Genomic DNA, 27,279 nt, shown 5'->3' on the forward strand with positions numbered 1-27,279 from the left:
ATGCAGATGCCCAGAAGCCGTTAACTTTCCAGAGTTTTTGTACTTCTCTTTTGGCTTTTAGCACATAACGACTAAACAATGCCTGTGCATACCACATGCACGCGCTTTCGATTTGTTTGTGGTCAGCTAGCAATTTAGCAAAGTTTAGCTATCATCGAATGTATATTCTATTTCAATGACAACATGACTGCACATTGTTTGTTGCTTCTCTTAAGACAGCTGTTGTGTAGGTGCACACACTACCTGCGTATACGTTTGGACGAGACAGCGGTGAATAACAAATATAATCCCCAAATTCCTCGGGCGGAAAAGCAATTTTATTCCATATACTTTCGTATTGTCTGTCTATCTGTGTTGGCCCTGCGAGGAGGTGGCAACTTTTCCAGGGTGTACCCCGCCTTCCGCCCGATTGTAGCTGAGATAGGCTCCAGCGCCCCCCGCGACCCCGAAGGGAATAAGCTGTAGAAAATGGATGGATGGATGGATACTGTCGTCCCTCGCTACATCGTGCTTCAAATATTGCGGCTTCACCACATTGCAGATTTTTGGGTGTTTTTTTTAAAGCATATTCTACAACGTTATTATTGTTATTATTATTATTATTATTATTATTATTATAATTATTTTACTGGATTAAAAGAGTGTAAGGGTGACAAAGTTTTTTCTTGTCTCGAGGGCTCTCATAATGTTAAACATTTAGAAGGTAGCAAATATTTTTTATGCTCTAGTATATTAGATTTATGATTCCTACTTCGCGGAAATGCATTAAACGCGGTCATGTCTGGATAACAGTGATAAACAAGGGACCACTGTAATTAGTAATTGTGAAAAATATAATCACTTAAAAAATATACGGTATGTGGTCTGTTAAACATAAGATAGCCGGTGGTGTTCTTGTTATATTTTCTGGTTTAAAAAATGTTAACTTTAAGCAAGATGCTTACAGCCCCTTTAAAACCATGACCTTGAAATGTCTTACTCTGTCTTTCGTGTAATTTTGTGTCAGACATCCACACTGTCATAATATCCTGATGGCAAAGACTAGTAGGTTTTTTGTCTCTGAAAGTAGTTAACCCAATAAAAGTGTTGGATATCAGGCTTAGTGCAAGTAACATTTTCCGGGTCTATAATTAACTTTTTTGTCCCATAATAGCCCTGGTGTGTGTTTAAAGAGACCTGGTTTGTGTACTTTTTTCAAAGACAGAAATACTTTTTTGCCTTTGCCATTCAAACGTGCAGAGAGTGTGAATTATTGGTTATTTTTAAACTGTGCCATGGTGTGTGTGTTTCTTAGGAATTATGTCTGCAGACCAAACTACTGGCTCCCTGTCCAGTATTGGAATTCTTGTCCAAAGCACCACAACCTCCTCCTTTACATGCTGTAAGGAGTGCTGTGCAGATGCTTAAGGTAACCAGTATTATCAAATGAGACACCCACACATTATGTCAACTACATCTTTTTCATTAAGACAATAGATGCCCTGAACCAAAATGAAGACCTTACTGATCTTGGCTTCCACCTTGCTGATCTACCTGTGGAGCCCCATCTGGGAAAGATGGTGCTGTGTGCAGTGGTCCTTAAATGTCTGGACCCCATCTTGACCATTGCCTGCACGCTGGGCTATCGGGATCCCTTTGTTCTTCCTCCCCAGGGTTCTCAGAAGAAAGCTGCTCTTCAGTGCCGCAAACGTTTTTCTTCCAACACCTTCAGCGACCACATGGCCCTGTTGAGGGCATTCCAGGTAGTTTAAGGGTCCACCTGGTACCCACAAGTCATGAAAGGATTTATGTGTAGAGTAGAGTAAATGTATTATTCCTATACTCCATGTAACCGATCTTGTATTTTCCATTGCGTTTTTTGAGACTCACTCTGGGAGAAAAGAAAATTCAGATATGACATGACTATTTTTTTCAGTTTTGATGTTTTTAAATTTTTTACGTGTTTTTAGGCATGGCAGAAGGCCCGTAGTGAGGGCTGGGAGAGATCATTTTGTGAAAACAACTTTTTATCCCAAGCCACCATGGACATGATTCTTGGAATGAGAACACAGTTGCTAGGACAGCTTCGTGCTATTGGTCAGTATACTTGAATATCACACAAGCATTTTTTTTCAATTCATTCATACTTTGATTAAGTTTGAGGCAGGAGGCAAACTTTTTGTGCTCTTTGGTCAATTTTGATGCATGAAGTATAACATAAATATATACATACTAAATATATGCATATTTATATACAGCCGTGGTCAAAAGTTTACATACACTTGTGAAGGACATAATGTCATGGCTGTCTTCAGTTTCCAATAATTTCTACAACTCTTATTTTTTTGTGTTAGAGTGATTGGAGCTCATACTTGTTTGTCACAAAAAACATTCATGAAGTTTGGTTCTTTTATGAATTTATTATGGGTCTACTGAAAATGTGACCAAATCTGCTGGGTCAAAAGTATACATACAGCAACATACATGATCAATGTTGGTGATGTATAAAAGTTACAATCAAATCAAATTAGCTTCATGGCATGGCCTTTTAACTTCATGTGAGTGATTATGATTGACGACACCTGTTCACTTCTCTAAACCCATTTAAATAGGGTTCATGTGTTGCAGTCATTAGACTCGGTTACAAACGCGACAATGGGAAAGTCAAAGGAACTCAGCACAGATATGACAGATTGAATCATTGACTTGAACAAGTCAGGAAAGTCACTTGGAGCCATTTCAAAGCAGCGTAAGGTCCCGAGAGCAACAGCGCAGACAATTGTTTGTAAGTATAAATTGCATGGCACAGTTTTGTCACTGCCACGATCAGAAAGAAAACGCAAGCTATCACCTGCTGCTAAAAGAAAATTGGTCCGGATGATCAAGAGTCAACCGAGAACCACCAAAAAGTAGGTCTGCAATGAATTGGAAGTTGCTGGAACACAGGTGTCAGTGTCCACATTCAAGCGTGTTTTGCATCGCCATGGACTGAGGGGCTACCATGCAAGAAGGAAGCTCTTTCTCCAGAAGCGACACCTTAATGCTCGTCTATAGTTTGCTGCTGATCCCATTGACAAAGATAAGACCTTCTGGAGGAAAGTATTGTGGTCAGATGAAACAAAAATTGAGCCGTTTGGCCACAATACCCAGCAATATGTTTGGGGGAGAAAAGGTGAGGCCTTTAATCCCAGTAATACCATCCCTACCGTCAAGCATGGCGGTGGTAGTATTATGCTCTGGGCCTGTTTTGCTGCCAATGGAATTGGTGTTTTACAGAGAGTAAATGGGACAATAAAAAAGGAGGACTACCTCCAAATTCTTTAGGACAACCTAAAATCATCAGCCCGGAAGTTGGGTCTTGAGCGCAGCTTGGTGTTCCAACAGGACAATGACCCCAAACACACATCAAAAGTGGTAAAGGAATGGCTAAATCAGGCTGGAATTATGGTTTTAGAATGGCATTCCCAAAGTCCTGACTTAAACCCCATTGAGAACTTGTGAACAATGCTGAAGAAACAAGTCCATGTCAGAAAACCAACAAATTTAGCTGAACTGCACCAGGAGTGGTCAAAAATTCAACCAGAAGCTTGTGTATGGCTACCAAAAGTGCCTTGTTGCAGTGAAACTTGCCAAGGGACATGTAACCAAATATTAACATTGCTGTATGTATACTTTTGACCCAGCAGATTTGGTCACATTTTCAGTAGACCCATAATAAATTCATGAAAGAACCAATGAATGTTTTTTGTGACAAACAAGAATGTGCTCCAATCATTCTTTCACAAAAAAATAAGAGTTGTAGAAATTATTGGAAACTCAAGACAGCCATGACATTATGTTCTTTACAAGTGTATGTAAACTTTTGACCACGACTGTATGTATAAAAATTACATATACATGTATAAATGTGTGTGTGTAAATATATTTTAATAAGTTAGTTTGGTAGACTAATTTAGTTACAGCCTTCAGAGGTGTGTTGATAGAAGAGACCATCCTCTCATTGTAGATGTTGAATTAGATTCTAGGTGCGATTTCAACCATTAGGAGGCTAAAATCTTTATCAATTGTGGGTTGTGCAATCCTGCAGTTACATTTGTAGGCACACTCACCCCCCTCTTGTTGTCAATCGGGCTGGAGCCACATGTTCACTTTTACTTTTCTTATGTCATCCTAAAATATTTTCATTTATTGAGGACAAATTAAATCGGCCTGTTTCTGCTCTAGGTTTTGTTAGAGCCCATGGGGATGGCGATATCCGCAACGTGAACATCAACTCAGAAAACTGGGCTGTGGTGAAGGCAGCCCTGGTTGCTGGCATGTATCCAAATTTAGTTCACATTAACCCTGAGACAAACTTGCCCTCCAGTAACAAGGAGAAGAAAGTCTACTTTCATCCGACATCCATCCTTAGTCACTCCCAGCACAAAGAGGTATGTATAGCACATTTAATTCTGCAGTTCTGGTGGGTCATGAACAGTGTTGGGTTAGTTACTGAAAACCAGTAACTAGTTACAGTTACTAGTTACTTTATTTCAAAAGTAACTCAGTTACTAACTCAGTTACTTACACCAAAAAGTAATGCGTTACTGTGAAAAGTAACTATTTAGTTACTTATTTTTTTCTCCTTTTTTTTTAAGGCTCCCATTAATGCCCTTTTAGCCTTCATTTCAGTACTGTTATTGCACTGGAGAATAATACAATGTGTTGATCAACTTGACATACATTTGCATCACTGAACTCTGCTAAGCAATGTGGTCTACATACAACACACAAAGACAAAAATATGTTTCAAAGGGCCAATTTATTTCAGGCCACAACAAATTGACAAAACTATTTTAAATAGCTGCAACATAACATAGATAAGTAACAAACCGCATAATAACAACATAGCTGTAAAGCTGGCTTCACCCAAGGAAGGCACACATGACATACACAAAGCCTAATCAGGCATTTTTTCTCTCAAGGAATTGTGAAATAAAATCATGTATTCAGGAGATCAACACTGTAGTGAAGCCCAGAAGACTCTACACATTTCCCCAGTTTTAGTTTAGAGATAAGGTAAGATTGGCCTGGCCCACTAGCATTCCTCTTTATGTTTGTGAACTTTATAGTATATACATTTAGAGTGATGTGATAATCAAACACTCTAAAAGTCTAGAATGAAATAGTATATAAGAGAATTGACAGTGTGTACCTTCAATGATGAGCAGAGGCAGAGTTTGGAGTGTTTTCTTTAGCTCGCTTTCCATGTTTATTTACTCACTGTCCAGGTACTTGGAACATGTTTTCCGTGCCATTTGTTGTTTGACGCCGGTATCATGCTAATTAGCTGAAAACGGGTGACTCCACGGTAGAAAAAGCCTGCATGTCTTCTAGCACATACGCTGCAATGGCTCTATCAATGTTGTTCTGGCTAGCATTGCCTCCGTTAAAATCCTTAGGTGGAGGTGAAGTGGCATCGGAGTCTGTGTCTCTCTTTACTAGCTTCGTCAAAGCATGTTGCTTATGTGGCGTGGCGAAGTTGGGAGAGTGGCCGTGCCAGCAATCTGAGGGTTACTGGTTCAATCCCCACCTTCTACCATCCTAGTCACGTCCGTTGTGTCCTTGAGCAAGACACTTCAACCTTGCTCCTGATGGGTCCTGGTTAGTGCCTTGCATGGCAGCTCCCGCCATCAGTGTGTGAATGTGTGTGTAAATGGGTGAATGTGGAAATAGTGTCAAAGCGCTTTGAGTTCCTGAAAAAGGTAGAAAAGCTATACAAGTATAACCCATTTACCATTTATGTAGCTGTTTCAACAGATTTGAATTGCTGTTTTGGGCAGTATTCCCGGGTGCGGTCACTGCTGCTACTCACTGCTCCCCTCACCTCCCAGGGGGTGATCAAGGGTGATGGGTCAAATGCAGAGAATAATTTCACCACACCTAGTGTGTGTGTGACAATCATTGGCACTTTAACTTTAAGTAGATGGGATCTTTGATCCAAGACACAACTTACATTTAACTAAAATGTTCTTTTCTTTGTGCTCGACAAAAGAAAAGTAGTGACAATGTATCCATGTTAAGAAACTCGACTTCTGGCTTCGCCATGATGTCTTTTTAGTTGTTATGAGAGTAGCGTATGTGTGTGTGTGTGGCCCTTTAAGATATGACAGCATGTGAGGTGAGTGACGTCAGTGAGTGAGTGGGCGAGAGAGGTGAGGGAGCGCAACAGTGAGTGAGTGCAGGTGCTCTAGCTTGGTGGATGGCTGCGTGCAAGACACCAATAAAGTCACAAAATTGCAACAAATCGCCGGCCTCGTCATTCACCCTCGAGTCCGGAGCTGTAAAGACCCACTGCCGGGTAAAGTGAAGGTTGTTAGCCCCGAAGTACATAGGCCCTGGAGGAACGTCTCCCCTGCGCTCTGCTCCTCGGTCGAGGAAAGAACGCCTTTTTTTTCCTTGTGAGACAGAAGGACGACACTTCTTCTGTTTCTAGCCGATACTACATTAAAAAATAACGTAAAATAACGCAGTAACGCATCATGTAGTAACGGTAACTGAGTTACTGAATATAAAAAATAACGCGTTAGATTACTAGTTACCGCCGAAACTAACGGCGTTACAGTAACGCGTTACTTAGTAACGCGTTAGTCCCAACACTGGTCATGAAGCAAAAAGTACATGATTTCCCATCATTACATTGTGTATTTGGAAAATAACATAACAAACCTAGAACATCAAGATAACCCTGTACTTTTGTACAGTTTGGGCTGATAATGGATACACGGATACAAAAACATTAACACATGCACATGCACAGTGCAGCCTACTGTATTGCAGTGTATCTCTAATATATGTCATCACATAATTTGCATAATTGGCCATCAAAAGCCTGTGTTTTATGGACAGACAAAAATGAACAAAAAACAGGAAAAGTAAAACAAATATTAAAAATACAAAAATATATATAACAAAATTTTTGATGCCTTTTGACAGGGAAGGGGCGATATGTGCTTTCATGTCAGCCTGTGTCCAGTTAAACCAGAAAAAAAGTATCTTGGATTGTTGCTTGTTGCATTTTTGAAAACAACAATCTATAGGGGTGTGATCAGTCACTCCATATTTATTCATTAGCCAGCAAAAGGCAAGCGCCATCAAGCTCGTGTACTCAGTGCAGTGCACTCAGAGGTTCGCTTTGCTAGTGCAATAAGCGGAGAGGACTTGCCGCTGTCACAATGTGTTGGTGACGAACCACAAGATGCAGAGAAGGCAGGCTTGGTACAGGAAAACATGATTTAATGTCCATGAAATAAAGAAAACACAAACCAGGAAACAGGATGTCAGGAAATCAGGAACTAGAAGACGAGGAACAAAAAGACAGCAAGCTACAAACAGCTACAGAATACAGCTTACCGCTATCGCATACAGCTACACTGACATCGACAAGTCTTAGCGACAATACTCCAGCACTGACTGGAGTGCAAAGCAGGTCTAAATAGCTGGCTGATTGACACCAGGTGTGGCCAGTTGCCAATCAGCCACAGCTGAGGGGACACAGCACTCAGAGAGACAAACAGGAAACTGAACCAAAATAAGAGTGCTGACAGGAAATAAACACAGAGGAAAAACTAAAACTTAACCAAACTGTCAGGAACAAGCCTGACAGCCGCAGCCTCATCTCAGGTTTCTTCTGCCTTGTATTTAATCACAAAACATGCAACTTCAGCAATTTTTATTCTAGAAAATGTAACAGATGCATTTACAACAAAGTTCAATTGACGAGTATTGATATTTATTATATGTTATCATTATTTGTTCTCTTAGTGTTTATGGCTTCCCTGAGATCACTGTTACCCCGGATTTCCACTGGATGCAGAACGGCGCTGCCCTGGCGGCGGACTATTTCAATTTTCATTTTAGTCAATGTGTCAGTTTCCACCGCATCCCCACGCTAAATATACGCAGAGCTTTTTGTTTTGCCAGTCGCCACAAAACAGCGAATACATTTATCTCAAATCTGCTTGTGTGGGACAGGAAGTCATGCAGAAACAAAATATATTATTCGGTTTCCTTTAAAATAAAATACTCTGTTCAAGGCAGATGGTATAGGTGGGTTGCATATGACGTCATATCCGTTTTTCTTCTTAATTCACGCGATGGTCAAGCATCTTGATCGTAGCATTAAAACAAGTGAGTGTAGAGTTTGAGCAGAAAATGCCGAATTGTTGTTCTGTCCTTGGGTGTTCCAATGGTTCAAATAGAGTGCTAGGAAAGAGCTTTCACAGAATCCCGAAAGAAGTGTAATAAAGGTGTAATAAAGTCAGGGGGGAAAACAAAAGTACGTCGAAGGAAATGGCTCTTAAAAATATCACTTTCATCATCTTGTGGAATACAGTCGGACCGCTTGTGTCTGCAGCAATCACTTTGTAAAATGTATGTTTGAACATTTGATATGTTTGAGAAACCTTCTGTGATGCAATCAAGTTTATTTTCTACTCTATATTAGTAGAGTTTGATAGTACAACTAAACGTAAAGAAAGGACAATAGATCGCATTACTTTGTGTTCTTTTGTGGTTGCTATGCCTAAATATAACTATGAAGACCTGCTTGTGCAAATAAACTAACATCATGTTAAGTCTGAGTAATAAATATTGTGATTGATCCAATCCACCGTATTTTTGTTGTCGATTTTCATAGCAGACACTAAGTTTAGTTGTCATCCTCTTTATTCGAGGTGGATGTGTCGATTTTCATAACAGACACTAAGTTTAGTTGTCATCCTCTTTATTCGAGGCGGATGACCGCACTATAGCGTCTTTGGTGATATAACGTTATTTCCCCATTGTGGGAGAAATTTAAAAAACTATGTACTATCCTATTTGTTATCATTAATAAAATATCCTTAATAGTATTAATAAACTACATAAGTAAATATCTCATATCAACGTCATACACTGAATCATGATATCGCTAAACATTGCTGAACAACAGGGATATCTATAGCTAAATAATGACACTTAAATATGAACTTCACACCATAAACACAACTGCAGACATGAATTGTAGATGAGACTAATATTTGTAGCAGAAATTCAACTGCAAACAAACGTAACTTTTTCTCATTAGTGTCACGATCACAGCAGCACGGCACATATATCAATCAAATACATTACTTACCGATGCACGAATACGTCCAACATTGTCTTTTACGAAGGGCATTAAAATGTAAATTATTGAATGACAAGGCGCTTCATATAATATGTTACCTCAAGCGTATTCCTAGCCACGTCATTCTCTGTTACTGATTAGAATATGAAATAACATTTTCCAGTGGCACTTCCGGTGGCTGTGTGGCGGACATCACTAGTACTTGCTTTGCAAAGCAGAAGGTCTTGGGTTCGAATCCCGGTTGTGGTAGAAGTTTTTTTCTTTGTTTTTGTTTAATATGCTAAACTTCAGCATATTAATAAAAAAAAGTGGACTGTTACAAAATCATGATGATTGTCAATGATGTTAGATAATATTACATGTGATAGTTCTACCTCAATAAAAGCTTTTATTATTTATATGGTGCTGGGATACCCAAGATTTCAGCCTTTCAAAGCTTTTCTTGGACAACCAGTTTTTGACCTCGGTATTTGTCAAATCCTAGTTACGGCCTTGGCAGAGACATAATGTGCCTCCAACCTTTTCTTCTATGAGTTTCAAGTGAAGTGAAGTTGTGGCAAGCAGTACCTCTTGGTGATGATAATGGGTTTAAATCATTAACAAAAATGTTTTATTAACAGTGTATAAGTCCACTCCATCCCATTTTAAATATTTTTTTCATGATCGCTTATATATTTGCCTCTAAATATTTCAAAATACGCCCAAATCTGCACGGATTCAGGTAAATAAATAGTAGCCTAATGGGACCCAAGACCATCGCCTGAAACCCAGAAGTGCCCGCATGTGCTCTCTGGGCCCCTTGATTGCAACCCACCTATTTTACACTTTAAAACGTCATAAGGGGAAGCAGGGAGTGAATAAAAGTGTGTGTGTGTGTGTGTGTGTGTGTGTGTGTGTGTGTGTGTGTGTGTGTGTGTGTGTGGGTGTGTGTGTGTGTGTGTGTGGGTGTGGGTGTGGGTGTGGGTGTGTGTGTGTGTGTGTGTGGGTGGGTGGGTGGGTGGGTGAACGACGCTTGCCAGGGTTGTTGTCCCGGTTGTTTTGTTGCTTGCTACAAATGCAAAAATAAAGTTGTCGTTTTTCGAGGCAAAACTGTTGTCTTTTCCACGAGTCAAGTCAGTGCCATTACACATGCCAGCGTGTGGTTATTGATGGATGGCAATGCTCGAGATGTTCTGCGGTTTTGCCGTTCAGCAGCCTGTGCATTTCTCGAATGGCAGGACCGAGTTTATTTGCTTTTGCTTGTCTGGAAGGACAGAATAGACTGTATGTGGTTCGCTTTAATACAACTCCCTTTATCACGTGAATACGTGCGGGTTCGCGAGATCTCGTAAAATTCTGCGCTATTTGACTGCACGGCGGAGCCGCAACAGTGGGCATCGGAACGGCGGTAGGGATGGGCAGATAGCGGAGACTTTCTGGGTGCCACCGTTCAGCAGCCATTATGCATCCAGTGGTAATCCGGGGTTATAATTTCAAATACCGCAACAAAAATGCCGCCAATTATGAGACAAAGCAATCAAGATGTATTAAGAAGTTCAACAACTTTGTTTTTACTTCTTCCAGGATATGTCCTCCAAGTCTTCCCAGGCTCTTCCCACAAACTGGTTGGTCTATGACGAGATGAGCCGAGGCCACAGGATTGCCAGTGTTCGCTGTTGTACTTTAGTGACGTCTATTACTGTAGCCATATTTGGAGGGGGTTCCAGACCTCTCACCTCTGCCAGTCATGAAGCAAGGGTTCAGAAAGGTACTCTCATCTTATCTTAAGCTTCGAAAATACTGTAACTTTTCAAATGTAGCTGTCCGTATTGTTTTTTTATTTTATGCAAGTTGGTGTGCAAACAACTCACATAAAACAGAACCTTTTTTATAGTGTTTTTTCTTATCTCAAAACACCTCTTAAGTTGGGATCCTATTATACAAAACCTACTTTTCTTACCTGCTGATACCTGTTTTTTTGTATTTGGGATCCCACTCAGTCCCGAAAATTGAAAATCAAGGCATGGTGGAGAAGTTACGTCAACTGATATTTCCACTTATGGGTTGGTCTATGGGCCAAACTATATTGATATGAGTTTTGATCCATATCACCCAGCCCTACACAAGTGTTAACGACAGTGCTAACACACTTTAAAGATGTTTTCTGTGTTTGAGCATTGCAGTAGGCCTTATGATGTTCATATGTATGAGTGTTAATATTGACATTGTGATATTTAAGACATTTCATATTGCTACTAATTTATTTCTGTACTATAAAAATATTCTGTGCTGCAATTATTTTCCCCATTTAGTAGCATTGATGCTACTAGTGAAAAAGCTAAGCATACAGCACTGTATTGGTATGGACATCTATCGCGTTGAACTTTACATTATGGTTATAGGTTAACGCTTTTGTTGCCATAAATTTCTTTATGCAGAGTCAACCGTGGCAGACGATCAAGTCTTTGAAACACATACAGTTCACTTCCTATGAAACTGATTTAAAAATGCTCACGATCTACGCGGTTCCAATCACAACTGTGGAGACGATAAAGCGAACCATGACTTTTTACGTGAAAAAAATGGCTTGGGGTCCCACGCTGTCTGACTAACATCAGCCTCTACAGCGGTGTTGTCAAACTCATTTTAGCTCAGGAGCTGCATGGAGGAAAATCTATTCCTACGTGGGCTGGACTACTAAAATCGTAGCATAATATCTTAAAAATTACAACTACGACAACTTGAGTTTGTTTTCTTTGTTTTGCTTTGGCCCAAAATAGAACTAGCACATTTTGAAAATGTACATATCACAAATATTAATCCTCTTGACAAAACACTTCGAGTTAGTTCATAATTCTGAGGAAAAAATTGGTGCAGTTGCAAAAACATCATGAAGAACACAATGAACTTAGACTTCATCTCTGCGTATCTACTAAACCATTATATTGTAAGTCACAGCCTATCTGGGATTGAACAAAATAAAAAACTAAGGTAGAAACTATTCAAGAGGGTTGAGTTACACACCATCACTCTGCATTGATAAAAAAAAAAACTAAAGCTGTGCAATACACGAACAATGTCAAAGACACTGACAGTATTGCAGTAAATCACACACTGTTCACTTGCTTTAAAATTCCACAGAAGACAATAATTTTCACAGAACTATGTCAAGATCCAGTGTCTCATGCAGCGTTTTAAATGGGGTTACCAATTATTTATTTCACTTTTGAAACCTTTTATCTTTCACAAGAAAATCAATGTCAGGTGTCAGATCTTAAGTGGCAGACAATTTCAGGATTATATTCAAGTGCTTATGTGTGAACCTTGAGCATAGCTTTGTTTTATTAATGCTCATTACAGAGAAAACATGCTCACAAAGATGTGTTTTTTCCCATTCACTTCCGTGAATAAATAGGATTATCAATTTTCTTAGAACACTCTGCACTATGCGTCCACTTTTCTCTTTTTTGACAGTGACATTTTGTAGAAATGACGGTGCCAAAGCACAATATGTTCGACACAGAAGACGTTTTATATTGGGTCGGAGGGGAAGAGCCGCTGCCCCGCTTTACTGTGTACCTCTTGTTTGTATACTTGCTCGGCTCTATATGAACCATTTGCTTGCCTAACAGAATTGCTATTGTGACATCCGGTCGACACATTTCGAACAGCAATTTCTTCCCTTTAAAAATACAGCTCATTTTCAGTTAGCAAACTCATAATTAACTCATAATAAACCGGATTAAACCTTTTCAGGCCTGCGGGCCGCATGTTTGACATCCCTGCTGTAGTGTCTGGTAGTAGCCCTTAAGAGCAAGAGAACTGCCCCTTGCCCCCGAGAGCAACTAACCATTCTCAAAATCAAGGCATACCATCTATTGGCATAAAGGACAATTTATGTCATGTCCAATGTTTTTAGAAACCTGTACTTATATTCCACAGCTCTTATATTGTCCTTCTAGCATAAGTAAGAAAACCGTGGTTCAATCCTTCTTTAGCTCTTATTTGAGTCGGTGTGCTGAAGAGAAGAATTCTCTAAAGGAGAAAGTAACGTGTTCTCAAAGAAAGCAACATCACATAAATCCAATATTGTCACATTACTTTGAACTAATCGCTATAAATGTTACAGAATTGCTTTAATAAATCTATACTGCAATTATTTATTATCAAAACATACAAAGCTAATTTGGCTACCCCAACCGTTTTACAAGTCAATTAGGGGGCGCTCCTCATGGAAGTGGCTGGTAAAAGTCCAGTTTCCAGTTATGTTGCACTAAAACAGTGTCATTGTTTTTGTTTTGTATTTGACGAGTTTAAACCTCAGATGCAGAGAGCAGAATGAACAAAATGTATTTAATCTAGTCCACGCACAATGTACAAAACATGATGGGGGGTGGGGGGGGAAACTGAGGATGATGGTACAAAGGGAAAAATTAAACATGTACGGTACATGAAACCTAATAGGAAGCATAATATAAGGCCGAGAGCAACTGGGCTGGAATTAGGAGACTAGAAGCACAACAAGAAGATAAGAGGCAGGGTAGCAAAACAAATAAGTTTACACAGCGAAAAAGGAATACAGAAGAAAGAACCGGTGTCTCCCAGTTGTGCTTCATCAGCTTGAAGGGGAACTGCACTTTTTTGAGAATTTTGCTTGTCTTTCACAATCATAATGAAAGACATGACAAGGAATGGATTTTTTAATGCATTATAGATAGTGTAGATAAAGTCTGCTTACAGCAGAGCCAATGGGAGCTCCTCTATTTTGCCCTTACAATCCAATAAATAACTATTAAAAAAATAACAATACTCCATTTACATTTTGTGATTTGAATATGAACCAAGTATTAGTGATATTGTTATTATAAGCCCCATCATTAAGCGGTGTGCTGCTTTCTCGCTTCCTTGCTCTCTTTAAATGTATTTTATATTGTAAATCATGCATCTCACTTTGACAGAAGAAGTCTGAGTAGGTATTCCGACAAGTTGGTACACTTTGACAGCCATTTAGACCCGAAACTGGCAAGATGACACGAAGAGACGCTTGATCTCTCTTCGCAAGGAATATTAGTCATTCTTCATCTAAATGGGAATTTAAGAACATCCTAGCAGACCTTGTACAGTAAGTGCTGCAATATTAAATGTTATTATAAAAGTGCCTGATACTACATTACATATATACTTACATAATGTATATAAAATCTCAATGGAGGTGTTTGGAAGTTTTTAAGGGCTTTGTAAACGGAATTGAGCAGCTTCAATAGGCTCCATTGTAAGCAATCTTTTGATCGTATTTATTTAATATTATGAATGCAAAAAAAAATTAACATCCATTGTCATGTCTCTCATAATGATCGTGAACAATAGGCAAAATTCCCCCCAAAAAGTGCACTTCCCCTTTACAAAAGCTAACAGCCAATCATCATCCGGTGCTGTTTGTACTCTGCTTAAATTATACTGAAAAATATAAACTATTGCATTTTTGTTTGTTTCACCATAATCGCAACATCACCATGACGTTACTGTAAACCATATTATATTTTGAGTTACCCTGAGATTACCAGCCCTCGTTCTCACAGTAGTGACATAAACAACATATATTGCAGACATCTACAGTATCTTACATGTTATACCCAATACGAATCCAATGTTCAACATGCTAGCACTGACGTCGCAGACAGCAGAGCAGCACAAACACGTGTTTATTAAAGAGCATTCCAGTTGGTTTGTCACAGTTGAATTTGATTCACAAGATCCTGCCTTTTTCCATGCGTTCTTTTTTTCAGATAATCCAGTGTGTGACACGAGTGACAGTGACACAGAGGACATCGCTGAGATGAAAATTGATGAGTGGCTAATCTTTCAAATGGACAATGAGGTGAAAATACAACTGTGATGTTTCAGTTTTCTTCCATCATTGACAACACGTCATATAACACATCAAACTTGTATAACTTGGAGGAAACTGCACACCCCCAATTACACCTACAATATAGACAATTTACACTATACAATGTATATAACATATTTTTATTACATTACACAATGAACATGAACGATTAAGTATCTATAGAAAACCCACAAACGCGTGGGGAGAACATGTACATCCTGTGTAATAAAGTTGTCATTTAATTTATTTCTCAAGTAATCAATGGCGGCCACAGCTTTACACAATAGAAATAATCACAACAACTAAAATAATACTATAAATCGTCCAAAAAGTCAGAGAGAAATTGCAGTAAAATAGAAGAGATCATGGCACGACGAAGTGATGATTCAAACCCAGAACCACAGACATGCTTACCACATATTCTAACATGGTGTCCCTACATCGTTACATCATTACTATTATTTAGTAGATACCATACTGTACCTAATCCGAAGTATTTAATGTGCAGATAGTTCTAAAGAAGCAACATAAAGTTCATCACACTTTTATCAGACTTTGTGCAATAGCTGCATTTCAACCAAAGGGTTTTGATACTTTTTAGTGTTTTGAATAAGTCTTTGAATCGTATAAAAAATTGCAATGAATAAACACTTTCACCTCGTTCTCAGCATACAGAATATTTGAAGAGAGATTGCATCGCTGGTTTTGCTGTCACAATGAATAGGAGTACTATGACCACTTTATTTAGTTTTTTATAAGTTACTTACAAAAGGGATACTGTATTTTTCTATGAATCACTTGCTCCATTGCAAAATGTTGGTTGTCTTATGAATGCAGTGAGTTCTTGCAGGTTGCATAATCTGACTTTGAAATATGCTGTCAGTGGTCAGGTCGTGTGTTTGACTTGAGGCACAAGTGGCATCATCTGTTCATCAAGAGAATTGGTGGCCTTTCCAAATCCTGGTCTCAGCAAGATGAGATGATCATTCAAACCCTGGTTTCTGTAAGTGACATTTATATTTTTGCTGTAGTTTATTTAGGATTTACTTAATTTCACATTAACTGTAACATAAATATTGTACCCTTGCAACACAAGAAATTTCACATATACTGTAACAGAAATATTGTACCCTTGCGACACAAGGTGTAGCAGTGGACCACTGCACTGAAAATGGTCAAAAGTGGGGTTTATGACTGTCCTAATAAACAGTAGAATGCGCTTTTGTTGCAAACCACACCTGAGGCAAACGTCCACTAGTAATACAGAAATGATACAAAACCAAAAACACCATAAAACAAATGCAAAAGAAAAATCCTATGCTTTGACCCCTGCTACTCTTTGTGGGTTCGTTGATGACTGCAGCCCAATGCGCGATGCACACTGCCTGTCACAGACGTGACAACTGTAGACCTGACCTGATGGAGCAGGTGCAGACATGGCCGCCTTTCTACTCTATCTTTTCACCAAATACTGTAGTGTTTTCATCTGTTCTCCTCTGCCGCTTCTACTCCTTGAGGGCATAGTCCACGCCAGGAAGAGCGGTGCGAAGTGGCAGCTTCCATGGCAGTGGGTGTATGCTGCACTCTTTTAGGAAGATATTGAGCTGGTCTTTTAGCCTCTTCTTCTGGCCCCCCAGCCTCTTCCTAACTGCGACTCTCTGCCCACCTTCAAATCTAAACTCAAAACAACTGTTCCGGTCCGCCTACTCCGTCTAACTCACCAAATACCCTTGCCCTATTTTTATTCTATTGTGTTGTTTATTTATATGCCTTGGTTTTATTGTATGTTCTATTGTTGTAAAGCGACCTTGAGTTTCCTGAAAGGCACTATGAAATTAAATGTATTATTATTATTATATGGTGAGTAAGTAGCAGATACCTGCGCACTGAAGTTATTTTAAGTGATGAAGGAGATGCGCTAACTCCAGCATCACTTCTTTGCTGTGAGGAGCTGTTTTCCGATGGCAAGGGAAAAAATCCAGGACGACCGGCAGCTTCACACCGCTGCAGGAGGCTCTAGGGGGCTGCCGGAACTCCAGTCATACGGAGGACCCCCTAAGGTGCACCTCCCAGGACCTGTTTTTCTCTCAGGGTGTGCTCCCCTAGCTTTTGCCATCCTAGACTTACCCACAAGGTAGGGGGACAGTGGTTGGTCAATGCCAGGGCGTGTCCACTCCATGTGGGCCTGTGCATTAGACCTCTGGGGACCACTGCTGCTCCGAGACCCTCTGCAGTTTAGCCTGGGACCGCAAAGTACACAGTTACCGTGTGTGGCAGCGAGGAGGCACTGCAGGGGGCTAGCCCTCTCATAAGAGGGCTAGACCTCTTATGAGCGACTGCACTGACACATCACGTCGACCAATAAATGGTCAAAAGTGGGGTTTATGCGCTATTGTTGCAAACAACACCTGCAGCAAACATCCACTAGTAACACAGAATAGATACAAAACCAAAAACACCATAAAACAAATGCAAAAGAAAAATCCTATGAATGCCAAAAACACACACAAATCTACAAAACAACTCAATTGGAGAAATTCTGTAAGTTCACAGATTAAAACTGAAGTTAACCAAAGTGCCAAGCCTACAGGATAGCAACTTAGATACATGAGATGAGATGATGCCCAGAAAACAGTTGGCAAAATGAAAATGTATATTTGTCATAGTTTTTGCATGTAAAACTTTTTGTCTACTATACTGTAAAATATTACATCTTAAGTCATATTTAATTTAGATTATATGATGTAATTGTTCAACTGAATGCAGGAGTAGTATTATTATTTAGTTTGATTATGAGCATAATGTACACACGGGTACTGTGTTTACAAACTTGAACGTGACGTCTGCAGGTGCTGGCAGCAGAGGAGAAGAAAGCAGGCTTACAGCAGACCACAGGGATAGGCCAACGTCCTCGCCCCCTGTTTACAGAAGAGGGTATCCCGAACTCTGTCAAGAACTCTAGAGGCAGCCCAAAATTTCCTTGCATTGCTGATGACAGGTATAATTTAACACCTGCATGTCACTCAAATGTTTAGTGGTGTGGAAATACCATCTCATTCTTCGTATCAGGAAGTGATGAGAGTATATTGTGAACATATTGGAAAAACTTCAATAAGTATACTGTGTGCACTGTGTACTTTTTCTTGAGTGTGTTAATGTTGTGTTGTACTGTCCCAAATCCATTACTGTCATTGTACACTCACGGAAAGGATGATCGCAATACAGCGAAAACTCGATTCTTGATCTTGAACTGGGTTCGTAAAGAGAAAACTTTATACATTGGTGCTTCAACATATGAGTACTTTTCCTTGCAAGTAATTTGCGATACTGTCTCTCAGCTTTTTGTCATGCTTTAAGTTGCAAGCATACCTTAAGTTATGAGCATTTTCATCACCCGCTGAAGTACAAACCTCATTTCCATATGAGTTGGGAAATTGTGTTAGATGTAAATATAAACGGAATACAATGATTTGCAAATCATTTTCGACCCATATTCAGTTGAATATGCTACAAAGACAACATATTTGATGTTCAAACTGATAAACTTTTTTTTTTTTGCAAATAATCATTAACTTTAGAATTTGATGCCAGCAACACGTGACAAAGAAGTTGGGAAAGGTGGCAATAAATACTGATAAACTTGAGGAATGCTCATCAAACACTTATTTGGAACCCCACAGGTGAACAGGCAAATTGGGAACAGGTGGGTGCCATGATTGGGTATAAAAGTAGATTCCATGAAATGCTCAGTCATTCACAAACAAGAATGGGGCGAGGGTCACCACTTTGTCAACAAATGCGTGAGCAAATTGTTGAACAGTTTAAGAAAAACCTTTCTCAACCAGCTATTGCAAGGAATTTAGGGATTTCACCATCTACGGTCCGTAATATCATCAAAGGGTTCAGAGAATCTGGAGAAATCACTGCTTGTAAGCAGCTAAGCCCGTGACATTCGATCCCTCAGGCTGTACTGCATCAACAAGCGACATCAGTGTGTAAAGTATATCACCACATGGGCTCAGGAACACGTCAGAAACCCACTGTCAGTAACTACAGTTGGTCACTACATCTGTAAGTGCAAGTTAAAACTTTACTATGCAAGGCGAAAACCGTTCATCAACAACACCCAGAAACGCCGTCAGCTTCGCTGGGCCTGAGCTCATCTAAGATGGACTGATACAAAGTGGAAAAGTGTTCTGTGGTCTGACGAGTCCACAATTCAAATTGTTTTTGGAAACTGTGGACGTCGTGTCCTCCGGACCAAAGAGGAAAAGAACCATCCAGATTGTTATAGGCGCAAAGTTGAAAAGTCAGCATCTGTGATGGTATGGGGGTGTATTAGTGCCCAAGACATGGGTAACTTGCACATCTGTGAAGGCACCATTAATGCTGAAAGGTACATACAGGTTTTGGAGCAACATATGTTGCCATCCAAGCAACGTTACCATGGACGCCCCTGCTTATTTCAGCAAGACAATACCAAGCCACGTGTTACATCAACGTGGCTTCATAGTAAAAGAGTGCGGGTACTAGACTGGCCTGCCTGTAGTCCAGACCTGTCTCCCATTGAAAATGTGTGGCGCATTATGAAGCCTAAAATACCACAACGAAGACCCCCGGACTGTAGAACAACTTAAGCTGTACATCAAGCAAGAATGGGAAATAATTCCACCTGAGAAGCTTAAAAATTGTGTCTCCTCAGATCCCAAACGTTTACTGAGTGTTGTTAAAAGGAAAGGCCATGTAACACAGTGGTGAACATGCCCTTTCCCAACTACTTTGGCACGTGTTGCAGCCATGAAATTCTAAGTTAATTATTATATGCAATAAAAAATAAAGTTTATGAGTTTGAACATCAAATATGTTATCTTTGTAGTGCATTCAATTGAATATGGGTTGAAAAGGTTTTGCAAATCATTGTATTCCGTTTATATTTGCATCTAACACAATTTCCCAACTCATATGGAAACAGGGTTTGTAATATTTGTAACAGGTTTGTGGCGTTTGAGCAATAAAAAGTTAATATATTACACCTTGTTCCCGCTGTTTTACACAAGAAACAAGTTTTGATTACAAAGTGTGAGATCAATATCTTGCCCTTCAACTATCGGAACTAAGAAAGTTAGTGCAAAGTCGAGGAAGCGGCTGACCAAATCAGAGGAACAAACCATTAGAAATATAACTTACCTGTTAGCAGCCTACCCGGCAAGTCAAGCCCCGCTGTAGCGTTAGTCTGCATCACACAAGATGCAGCCAGTGTCTGCAGAAAGCCACACACGTCCAATCAACTATTATCCACAAAAGAGAAGCTGCTGATGCTGTGTTCGAAGTGTTGTAGTTTGTTCTGTCAAGTCCTGATTCAACAAATAGGATAATCAAGAATGACCTTAGGTACACGGACATACATATCACTTGTTAAAGCTGACCTCTCCGGTGCGTCACTCAATTATGTCCGTATGGAACTATTGTTACACCAAGGGATTTGGTTTTGCCAGATGTCACGAGAAAAAAAACATGCAACCATATGGAGAGAGAAAGCCAAAAGACACCGCATTAGTCCGGTCCTCAAGGTAAATTATTTCGTAAAACTACAGTAGATGTTTGTAGTAGTACATGCTATTGTAATGTTTTGAAATTATGGTGTTTTGGGAGGGCCAATCTCCCAAAACACCATAACTATTTATTTCATTTAATTTCAATGGGTGGGGCAGTTTGTTGACATGGTCTTCCTCTATTTGTGCTATTTTTTATTTAAATTATTCTGTTTTCACATAATATTTTATCCCCTCAGGGCTACATAGTTTTAGGAGTGACTTAAATGTAGTCCTTCAATAACTTTGCTGATTAATTCTTCCTTTGTGTAATCCCCACAGAAATAGCTTGTTTTTAAGAATATAACGGACACGTACAGTGCATCCGGAAAGTATTCTCAGCGCTTCACTTTTTCCACATTTTATGTTACAGCCTTATTCCAAAATGGAATATATTAATTTTTGCTGTTAAAATTCTAATTTTTTTTTCAATTTTGCAAATGTCTAAAAAAAAAAAAATTACGTGTATTCACAGCCTTTGCTGAATACTTTGTGGATGCACCTTTGGCAGAAATTACTGCCTCAAGTCTGTTTGAATGAGATGCCACAAGCTTGACATACCTATCGTTGGGCAGTTTCGCCCATTCCTTTTTGCAGCACCTCTCAAGCCCCATCTGGTTGGATGGGAAGCATTGGTTTTCATCCAGGATGTCTCTGTGCATTGTTGCATTCATCTTAGTCTAGTCAGCGAGGTGACCAAGAACCCGATGGTGACTCTTTTAGAGCTACAGCATTACTATGTGGAGAGAGGAGAACCTTCCAGAATGACAACCATCTCTGCAGCGATTCACCAATCAGGCCTGTATGGTAGAGTGGCTAGACGGAAGCCATTTCTTTGTAAAACGTTTGCCAAAATGCACCTGAAAGACTCTGACCATGAGAAAAAAAATGCTATGATCCGATGAGACAAAGATTGAACTCTTTGGCGTGAAAGACAGGCATCATGTTTGGAGAAAACCAGACACCGCTCATCATCAGGCCAATATGCAATCCAGACAGTGAAACATGGTGGTGGCAGCATCATGCTGTGAGGATAGATTTCAGCAGCAAAAACTGGGAGATTAGTCAGGATAGAGTGAAAGATGAATGCAGCAATGTACAGAGACATCCTGGATGAAAACCATTGCTTCCCATCCAACCTGATGGAACTTTAAAGGTGCTGCAAAGAGGATACAAATGTCTTCTTTTTTTCTTTTTTTTTTAATTTGCAAAAATGTTTTATAAAATATTTATATTGTTGTTATGGTTGGAACATAACAAAATGTGTAAGATGTAAATTCTTTCCGAATGCACCGTAGAAGGTTTTCTTACTTTCTTAGTTATAAAAACAGCCAATATGTAATACTCCCAAAACGTTTTGACCCGACTGTCTGTCTATCTGTATTTTTTTTTTAATTCTGACTTGGATCCAGATAAAACTTACTAAATGTTAGCTTTTTCGCAAAGAGACAAGACCATTAGGACATAACAAAGAAGTGTGGGTTGAAATAATTTGCCTTTTGCTGAATTTTTACTTTAGATGTAACGATAAAAGGTATTAATTATAAACCGCAAAGTAAAACTCCCAACGGTTAGTATTACAGTTTAAATTAAAAATAATCGCAAAACCGTGTTTGATAACCGGTCTTCGATAAACTCATGGACCAGCTAGCGCTGGCTCACTAGCTAGATAAGTTAAACATATTTAAACACTCAAATACAAAACAAAATGGATGTTAAGATGGCTGAACAATATTTAATGTTTCTTCTTTCAAGTAAGTTAATTGTGTGGTTGTTTTTTAAATGTTTCTTTTTAAATAAAACTTGGTTAAAAGTTTGTGTGAAGAAAGGTACTTTTTTGAGCACATTAACAAAACAGTTGTAATAATAATAACAGTGACAATTTTGGTCACATTCGTGATATGAATATTTCACTTTGTAACATACCTATTTTCTACAAACATTTGCACTTTGGAATACTATTCATGAAAAACAATAGAATGTGATTTAGACCACTACATCACTGAAGGGCACATTTTATAATCTTATCTAACAGAGCTGTATTGCTAATTTGGTTGTATGTTTTAACTGCAATGACAAAGTTTTAGTACTGTGCAAATCTTTCTTCTAGTAAGCTGATAAAAAATGTAATGTGTGCATTTTGTTAGTTGTTGTGGTATGATTCAGGTTAATACTGCCATACTTTTATTTTACAGTGAACCGCAAGTGAGTGTGTGCATGATTTAATGCTGTGTAATTAGACTGTAGTTATGTTGCTTTTTAGTGATAATGATGAATTTGATGAAAAAACAGCACATGTCAACATAAACTTAACATGTTTTAAAGAAATTATGTCTTTGGCTCTCACCTTTTATGTCAACAAAAGCAGTTGGCCATGTAAGTTCACGTCAACTTAAGCGGGCCGGAGCTGCTCCACATAGACGGGTTGTCGACTTGAACGTGTTATACTCTACAGATTGTTTTGGATAATCGTTATTTTCACAACCAGTGTTGTATTTTCCCACATTCTCTTCATTGCAGCAGAACACCAGATGTGTCAGGCTTGTGTCAAAAGAAACCACCTGGCATAGATAACACATCAATGGCCATAAATCAGGAACTTCCCTGTTCCAGCAAGTCTTCTTTTTCCGTGAGTTATTCTGATAACCCATAATGTTCCTTTTCAAGATCCAAACATGTGATTCATTGCTTCAATTAAAGAGCTAATACTTGGTAACTGAAATGTATTTCATTTAAGAATCCAAAATGTATGTGCCTTTCATACAGTATGTTGTTTCTTTTGCCAGTATTGTTCACACCCCGTCATGCCTCAGCCGGCCTTTGCATCAGTGCGTTACTTCATCATGAAAAGCAACACTATGAGAAACATAGACATCTCCCAGCAGAAAGGCATTTGGTCTACCGTACCAAGCAATGAGACTAACCTCACCAAGGCCCTCCAGGACAATGAAGTCATTCTCATCTTTTCTGTTCAAGGCTCTGGACACTTCCAGGTACATTTGTCTTTTTCTAGTGTTGACTCTGTGTACTTTATAACCGTGTTGTATGTTTTCCAGGGCTACGCTCGCATGTCATCGACTGTCAGGCATACAAATAGTCAAGATTGGGGGTTCATGGGATTAGGAGGAGTTTTCAATGTGGAGTGGATCTGCAAGAAAAGTCTACCTTTCCGGAGCACCCAACACATCACCAACTCGCTGACGGACAACAAGAAGGTCCAGATTAGCAGAGATGGTCAGGTGAGTTTGAAAAAGACTACCCAATATTAGAGATGTCCGATAATGGCTTTTTTGCCGATATCCGATATTCCGATATTGTCCAACTCTTAATTAACGATTCCGATATCAACCGATACCGATATATACAGTCGTGGAATTAACACATTATTATGCCTAATTTTGTTGTGATGCCCCGCTGGATGCATTAAACAATGTAACAACATTTTCCAAAATAAATCAACTCAAGTTATGGAAAAAAATGCCAACATGGCACTGCCATGTTTATTATTGAAGTCACAAAGTGCATTATTATTTTTAACATGCCTCAAAACAGCAGCTTGGAATTTGAGACATGCTCTCCTTGAGAGAGCACGAGGAGGTTGAGGTGGACGGGGTTGGGGGGCGGGGTTGAGGTGGGGGGGTTAGGGGGTAGCGGGGAGGGGGTGGGGGGATATTGTAGCGTCCCGGAAGAGTTAGTGCTGCAAGGGGTTCTGGGTATTTGTTCTGTTGTGTTTATGTTGTGTTACGGTGCGGATGTTCTCCCGAAATGTGTTTGTCATTCTTGTTTGGTGTGGGTTCACAGTGTGGCGCATATTTGTAACAGTGTTAAAGTTGTTTATACGGCCACCCTCAGTGTGACCTGTATGGCTGTTGACCAAGTATGACTTGCATTCACTTGTGTGTGTGTGAAAAGCCGTAGATATAATGTGACTGGGCCGGCACGTAAAGGCAGTGCCTTTAAGGTTTATTGGCGCTCTGTACTTCTCCCTACGTCCGTGTACCACTCCGTACAGTGGCGTTTTAAAAAGTCATAAATTTTACTTTTTGAAACCGATACCGATAATTTCCGATATTACATTTTAAAGCATTTATTTAACATTTCTACCCAATATAATTCTTTACACAGCAGATTGAGTAAATGAACAATTATTGATACATCACATGACCCATAATTGTTTTTACTACAAATGTGTGCACACCCATGAACATGAACACCATACTGACTTGACGCCTTAAATTATTTTTTGAAGCGTTCTTTTCCCAGGGTGGAATTATAATACAAAGTACAGTTTACGTGTGTGTTACATTCAAATGCTTGCACCTAATTCTTGTTTTTAAAAATGATAGAAAAGTGGGTATGCTATAAAATCCAGTGTTTCCAATACCATTATATTATGAGGGAACCCTGCCCACCCCTCAAGTTTCTTTTATATTATAATATTACAGCAGGGATGGCAAACATGCGGCTCCAACAAGTTCAATCCGGCTCGCGAGATGAGTTTGCTAAGTGTAAATTTGAGCTGCATTTTTAAATTAAAGAAACTGCTGTTCTAAATGTGTCCACTGGATGCCACAATAGCAATTATGTTAGGCAAGCAAATAGTTATAACAGGGCAAGAGGTATACCAAGCAAGAGGTCCACGGTAAAGCAGGGCTGCGACTCCTTCCCCTCCAACCAACGTAAAACAAACAGGTGTAACCCAACTTAAAATTCTGCATGAGACACTGCACATTGATATCGTTCTGTAAAAATTATTGATTTCAGTGAAAATTTAAAGAAAGTGAACAGTGGAAATGACAAATGAGGTTGTTGATACATAGAAGCGTTTTTTTATGCTTTATTTTGTTTTTTGTTCATCCTAGATGGGCTGTGACTTAAAGGGGGACTGCACTTTTGGGGGGAATTTTGCCTATCGTTCACAATCATTATGAAAGACATGATAGATGGATTTTTTAAAAGCATTCTAAATGTTAAATAAACGTAAATAAAAGTCGGCTTACCAGGTAGCCAATGGGAGCTCCACTATTTTGCCCTTAAAATCTGATAAAGAACCATTCAAAAAGCGCCAACAATACTCAATTTACATGTCGTGATTTAAATATTAACCAAGTATTAGTGATATTGTTATTATAAGCGCTAACACAGACAAATTATTTATAGTTTATGACAGTCACCACCGCTGTGCAAGTGCCTGTGAGCGCAACGCACCGTTTGTTTTGGTTTGTGTCGCCGCAGCCCACAGCTGTTAAGCTACCATTCCACCCTGCAAATAGAAGAGGTCAATAAATAATAATAAGGCTATAATGAATATGAGAGTGCACTTGGTTTCAGATTTTGAGTTTAAATGTTGTTATATTTTTGCAGGAATTAGACACCAAGGCAGGCAGACAACTGCTGTCACTTTGGGAGAGAAACAGCAGCAGTCAACGGTAAACACTTCAAAACCATCATTGGAACACTCTTTGCACTATTACTACCACTTTTACTATTACTTTTACAATCACTGTTTGTCTTTTGTGAAACATATGGTGCATCACTTTTAGGGCAATTTGCTTCCATGGTGTATACTAAAAGTGTCTCATGTGCATTGTACCTTCAACTGGTTTTGTGACGCATTGGAATGTTCAACACTTTATTTTCTCTTTTCGGTTGACTTTCCCAGTATTTCACTAAGTATGCATTCTGTATATGCTAAATTGGCTTGTTTGTAACTAGATGTTCTTAATAATAGTGGAAATGTTGTACATTAGATTCCAATGTGTTGTTTGATACAGTACATGTTGATTTTATAGCCATGTTTTTGACCATACCTATACAATGTGATGACATTTGTTATTCACATTATGTTGAACCAAAGAATGTAACATTTGTGTTATAAAATGCATTTATAAGTTCACAATACTGTGAGTTCTTCTTGAGTATAATAAAGGTAGTCCGACTGCTACATCTGATCTGCCTCATCAGCTTTTGTTTTGCAGCTCATGAATGCTACGATATACAGCAGGGGTGTCAAACGTACGGCCCGAGGGCCGGATCAGGCGCGAGAACAGGTTTTATCCGGCCCGCGGGATGAGTTTGCTAAGTATAAAAATTAACCTGAAATTTTTGAATGAAAAAAACAGCTGTTCTAAATTTGTCCACTGGATGTCACAATAGCAATTACAAACCCCGTTTCCATATGAGTTGGGAAATTGTGTTAGATGTAAATGTAAACGGAATACATCCATCCATCCATCCATTTTCTACCGCTTATTCCCTTTTGGGGTCGCGGGGGGCGCTGGAGCCTATCTCAGCTACAATCGGGCGGAAGGCGGGGTACACCCTGGACAAGTCGCCACCTCATCGCAGGGCCAACACAGATAGACAGACAACATTCACACTCACATTCACACACTAGGGCCAATTTAGTGTTGCCAATCAACTTATCCCCAGGTGCATGTCTTTGGAAGTGGGAGGAAGCCGGATACAATGATTTGCAAATCATTTTCAACCCATATTCAGTTGAATATGCTACAAAGACAACATATTTGATGTTCAAACTGATAAAAAAAATTTTTTTTGCAAATAATCATTAACTTTAGAATTTGATGCCAGCAACACGTGACAAAGAAGTTGGGAAAGGTGGCAATAAATACTGATAAAGTTGAGGAATGCTCATCAAACACTTATTTGGATCATCCCACAGGTGAACA

The 27,279-nt window shown here is 39.3% G+C and overlaps 1 protein-coding gene across 3 annotated transcripts in view; it reads left to right on the plus strand.

Moving 5' to 3' along the window:
* The window catches only part of ythdc2 (YTH domain containing 2), a 56,726-nt gene extending 30,176 nt beyond the window's left edge, over positions 1-26,550 (plus strand). For 2 of the 3 annotated variants that reach the window (XM_061980689.2, XM_061980690.2), the window contains exons 21-32: positions 1,295-1,408; positions 1,470-1,742; positions 1,950-2,076; positions 4,204-4,409; positions 10,691-10,874; positions 14,893-14,984; positions 15,880-15,999; positions 17,846-17,994; positions 23,108-23,216; positions 23,374-23,580; positions 23,644-23,826; positions 25,952-26,550. In XM_061980689.2, the coding sequence (XP_061836673.2) occupies positions 1,295-1,408; positions 1,470-1,742; positions 1,950-2,076; positions 4,204-4,409; positions 10,691-10,874; positions 14,893-14,984; positions 15,880-15,999; positions 17,846-17,994; positions 23,108-23,216; positions 23,374-23,580; positions 23,644-23,826; positions 25,952-26,020 (1,833 nt within the window). In that variant the 3' untranslated portion in view covers positions 26,021-26,550. The remainder of the gene's footprint in view (positions 1-1,294; positions 1,409-1,469; positions 1,743-1,949; positions 2,077-4,203; positions 4,410-10,690; positions 10,875-14,892; positions 14,985-15,879; positions 16,000-17,845; positions 17,995-23,107; positions 23,217-23,373; positions 23,581-23,643; positions 23,827-25,951) is intronic. The other variant, XM_061980691.2, reaches the window with a different exon arrangement.
* Positions 26,551-27,279: the final 729 nt, after the last annotated feature.

Source organism: Nerophis lumbriciformis, linkage group LG20, assembly GCF_033978685.3.
Source record: "Nerophis lumbriciformis linkage group LG20, RoL_Nlum_v2.1, whole genome shotgun sequence".
Lineage (NCBI taxonomy): Eukaryota > Metazoa > Chordata > Actinopteri > Syngnathiformes > Syngnathidae > Nerophis > Nerophis lumbriciformis.